The sequence below is a fragment of the Habropoda laboriosa genome, unplaced genomic scaffold (assembly GCF_001263275.1).
Source record: "Habropoda laboriosa isolate 0110345459 unplaced genomic scaffold, ASM126327v1 scaffold143, whole genome shotgun sequence".
In the NCBI taxonomy this organism is placed as follows: domain Eukaryota; kingdom Metazoa; phylum Arthropoda; class Insecta; order Hymenoptera; family Apidae; genus Habropoda; species Habropoda laboriosa.
In genome coordinates, this window is record NW_017100404.1 from 2,139,200 (window position 1) to 2,144,165 (window position 4,966).

The 4,966-nt window shown below is 40.1% G+C and overlaps 1 protein-coding gene across 1 annotated transcript in view; it reads right to left on the reverse strand.

Moving 5' to 3' along the window:
- Positions 1 to 3,795, reverse strand: part of LOC108575378 (protein Wnt-11b-like) — a 33,511-nt gene extending 29,716 nt beyond the window's left edge. The window contains exon 1 of the mRNA XM_017938154.1: positions 3,710 to 3,795. Coding sequence (XP_017793643.1) covers positions 3,710 to 3,795 — 86 coding nt within the window. The remainder of the gene's footprint in view (positions 1 to 3,709) is intronic.
- Between the last annotated feature and the right edge of the window lie 1,171 nt (positions 3,796 to 4,966).

Sequence of the window (4,966 nt, forward strand, 5' to 3'; positions counted from 1 at the left end):
TAATTACGCGATAATACCTCCTACGATCTACTATATTCGCGCAACGATCATGCAACAGATGATTTACGAGCTACGAATCCACGATAAGTATAGCACACTTCGTTACATGTAGATTTTATAAATAGCAACATCCACGCGATCTCGTACCGGACTGACATTAATCAGGATCCTCATGCAAATTATTACAAATCGATCGTTAATCCTCATTCGGAACAAGCCTCATGTCCGTGTCTCTTTCGAAGAGCCGGGAGATTGCGTTGAAAGAACGGGATAGACGGTTCGAGAGCAGAAAAATCATCTCTGATCCTTCGATCCAATGATTAACGAGAATCTTCTCCTTCGAACTGCTCGCCACATTGTTGCTTTCGTTTTCGAGATGTCAACTCAAAAATATGTAAATGTTGTTTAAATGTTCGCAAAATTTGTTTTATTCTTAGTTACTCCGAAAGCAATTTCAAAACGATTCAAAATGCGTTTTTCAGAGATTTACTAAAAATATTCTGAAAAATCTGCCGATCAAATATTGAATCATTTGGTACTACTAAAATTTAAGTTTCTTCGTACGAATTCTACTAACGTGCCAAAAAAGAAATTTCGTGAAAAACCTATACATTCTTCGTTCAATTTCAATTTCCCCACAAGACTACATTAAAACGACAAAACACTCACTTAATTCAATAAAACACATTTTCAATCTCACCAAACTCGAGATTTATCCTCCGAAAATGAACGTAAGAACTTTTCTCAGCCGGGCTGCGAACTATATATTTCCCTAAGAAAAAGGGGAAATCCCCCCTGTACGGGTAACAATTAACGCTCGCCTCATAAATTCCCGAGGAAAGATTGGCCCAACAAGAGCACGCATCTTCCGTAGGCCTGAACGTGATAGGATCGATGTACAAGTTCCGGTCCGGTGTAGCGACTCGACAAAAACGAGTCTCGTTCGCGACTTCCTAGATCATCCTTCGATTAAAAACCCCTCTCCCACCTTTGCAACGATCGGTGTCGATGATTATAAACAAAAGAAAAGAAGAGAGAGAAGGGAGAGACCGGAGGAGGATGTTGTATAGGGTGCGTGGAGTAACGTTCAAAGAGCGCGAGAGTGGGGGAACCGTGGAGGAGGAGTGGGGAGGGAGTGGGGAGAAGTAGCGTAGCGTCTTGAAGGGGCGAAGGGGAGGGGAGAGCGTCTGAGGAGAGACTTCTTGGAAAGGGCGTTTATAAATCACGAATCGCGGGCAACCCCTAATCTTCCACCCTGTTCCAGCCTGGTGTGCTGTCTTCCTCCCGTGCTTTTCTTCTCATTCCACTCGTATTTTGGTTTTGCACGCGAAACCACCATCACTCCTCCATTCATCATCCGACGCCGAGCGGCCCCGCTCTTTCTCTCTCTCTTTCTGTTTCCGCTTTTCCAGCACCCTCTCGCCATGCTCCCTTGGACGTAGCACGGCGAAATTCGCCTCGAATCACGGGACAATTAACGTCACGGCGTGCAGCTACGTGAAATAAGGGAGATCTCGCGAGCAACGACGATGTAACGTGTAGAGTGTGCGAAGGATAATGGGATATCTTCATGGTTGCTCGGCTCGGAGGAACGGTCAATGCGATGATCGTAGTAGTTTGCGAAGGAAGAAGAACGGACAATGTGATTCGTAAGAATCGAGGTGGGAGAAGGGGTGAAGGACGAACGTGGATGGGTAAGGCGTGGATTAATTGATACCGAGAATGGAAATTAAGGCCTGGAATCGGCGAACCTGGAGAAGGGCTACGCGAAGCTGCCTGGAAGGATTAATCGCGCGGAACGTCCCCCCCATCCCGTGGAAGTTTGGGAAATTAGACGATAGTTGAAATGAAATTTAATCCTTCTCCGGTATCAATCTAGCGTTGCGTGAATTTCAGACCTGCTCTCACGATGCCGCGGCGATTTTCTAATTGAAAAAGATGTGGACGGTGGGAATCGATACGCGTGTGAGTGTGTGTGCGAGAGCGAAACGTTTCATGGAAATGAAATTTGGCTCATCGAACGATGAAAATTTTTTTTTAATCCTTCGTGAAATTTCGTCACGTGGTATTTTTGGGTAAATTTGTGAGTGAAAAAGCAGCAGTACTTTAATAAACTGAAATTCGATATTGGAAAGACAATTTTGAAAAATTAAAAACGTTTCATGGAAATGAAATTTGGCTCATCAAACGATGAAAATTTTTTTTTAATCCTTCGTGAAATTTCGTCACGTGGTATTTTTGGGTAAATTTGTGAGTGAAAAAGCAGCAGTACTTTAATAAACTGAAATTCGATATTGGAAAGACAATTTTGAAAAATTAGAAACGTTTCAAGGAAACGAAATTTGGCTCATCCAACGATCAAATTCCTTTTCAATCCTCCATAAAATTCACGTCCGTATCGTACTATTTCTTTTGTAAATACACGATTAAGAAAGGATCAATACTGCGATAAACATAAATTCGATATTCAAATGACAATTGAAATAGAATTTCAATCCAAGTGAAATTTCTTTACATCTCGAAACGACGAATATTTCCATACCAATTCACGCGTAGCAGCCAGTTGTGAAAGAAGGGATTCTCTAATACACCTAAATTCGACTCATCGTGCACGAGAAATCTTCGAACGTATAATAAATCCTCGTTGAGACTTATTGTTCCCTCGGGCCCGGCGCGCAGGCAACACAACAACCAAGAAAAAAAAAATCTTTATAATAGAGTAAAATGATCCTTGTTTCGTTCCTATTCTACTCCACGCACACGTATACCGTATCCTTCTCGGCTGGTAACCTATTTGTTTCTCATTAACGGACCTACATTAATCTTCAAGCTCCTCCTGAGCCATCGTGAATGAATGTGAGAACACCAAAGATGCTTGTTACCGAAGGATTCATGGTGCTTGGACAGAAGCCCGGAACTTTTAGTGGTCCGTTTACATTCCTCTACACGCGTATTTCTATTCAATGAAACGATGGAGAAGTACAAGTGCGAGTTAACTGTTCAACCGTTTCAACGCATTATTTACAATTCAAAATAAGTAACTTGGAAATCGAATTGAAAAATCACCTCCCGTAACTGTTACATATTGTTAAACGGTAAGTTTCACCAGAATTTTCTCCTGAGAAATGTTTTACGCAATAATTATCGACGTATAAATTACACTTAAACGAATAAAAATATAAATATCTGTAACCGTACATTTATGTGTGCACAAGTTTTGTGCGATCAAGTTTCAATCTGATAACAGGTAATGACATAGGAAAGTATATAGTTATCGCTGTAAAATGATTTCATCAAATTTACGACAATTTTAATCATTTCTGTAATTAAACGGCAAGTCTCAGCAGAATTTTTCCATGAAAATAAGAAACATATTTTTTGCAATAATTATCCTCGTATAAAATACCTCGAAGCAAATAAAAATACAAATACTAAATTTTGTACAATCTGATAAATCAATCTAGTAAATGATTTCGTCGATTTTTATATCGATTTAAATCATTTTCTGTAATCACATCATTAAAAATTAAGTTTCAGCACAAGATTTTTCCATGAAAATAAGAAAAATATTTGTTCCAATAATTATACAGTATAAAATACTGTTGAAACAAATTAGAAAGATACTTATGTGTGCATAAGTTTCGTAGGATCAAGTTTGAATCTGATAACAGGTAACGACCACAGAAAATCACATAGTTATGGTACTTACAGCCACTTGATGCACTTGCCACCTTGGATCAGCAATAGGAAGAAGAGGAGCCAAGCTTTAGCACCGCTTCTCTTCGTTACCACCATCTTCGCTCCCTTTACATTCTAGTAGATCGGTATTCTTTCTCGTGACAAACAGACAAGAACCATCTGTCAACACGAAATACTTCAATGTCAATAAAATTCCAACACTCGCGATATCCCTTATCTCTCATGGACCACTGTGCTTCTCCCTGTGATCGGTAGATCGTTTCACGTACAATCCAACAAACTCCGACGCCTCCATTCTCGATCACCTCGAACGAGAGAGTATTCCTCGAATCTTCCACTCCGTGTGATTCGAAATAAATTTCAATACCAGCTACTTTCCACGTGGTGGTAAAAAAAAACCCCAATCAAACGGAATGAAAGAAGAAAGAAAAGGAAAACCAACCGATTTCAAAACTTGCTCGAAGGAGAGACACCGCGTAATCAACGCGTCACGGAGGAAGAAATAAATTCTCGATCGAAAGACACTTCGACTCTTCGTTAATTATAGTTGTCGGCAGGATGATAAAGCAGCCGTTTAGAAGTCACACACACGGAAACGTTTCAAGGAAACGAAATTTGGCTCATCCAACGATCAAATTCCTTTTCAATCCTCCATAAAATTCACGTCCGTATCGTACTATTTCTTTTGTAAATACACGATTAAGAAAGGATCAATACTGCGATAAACATAAATTCGATATTCAAATGACAATTGAAATAGAATTTCAATCCAAGTGAAATTTCTTTACATCTCGAAACGACGAATATTTCCATACCAATTCACGCGTAGCAGCCAGTTGTGAAAGAAGGGATTCTCTAATACACCTAAATTCGACTCATCGTGCACGAGAAATCTTCGAACGTATAATAAATCCTCGTTGAGACTTATTGTTCCCTCGGGCCCGGCGCGCAGGCAACACAACAACCAAGAAAAAAAAAATCTTTATAATAGAGTAAAATGATCCTTGTTTCGTTCCTATTCTACTCCACGCACACGTATACCGTATCCTTCTCGGCTGGTAACCTATTTGTTTCTCATTAACGGACCTACATTAATCTTCAAGCTCCTCCTGAGCCATCGTGAATGAATGTGAGAACACCAAAGATGCTTGTTACCGAAGGATTCATGGTGCTTGGACAGAAGCCCGGAACTTTTAGTGGTCCGTTTACATTCCTCTACACGCGTATTTCTATTCAATGAAACGATGGAGAAGTACAAGTGCGAGTT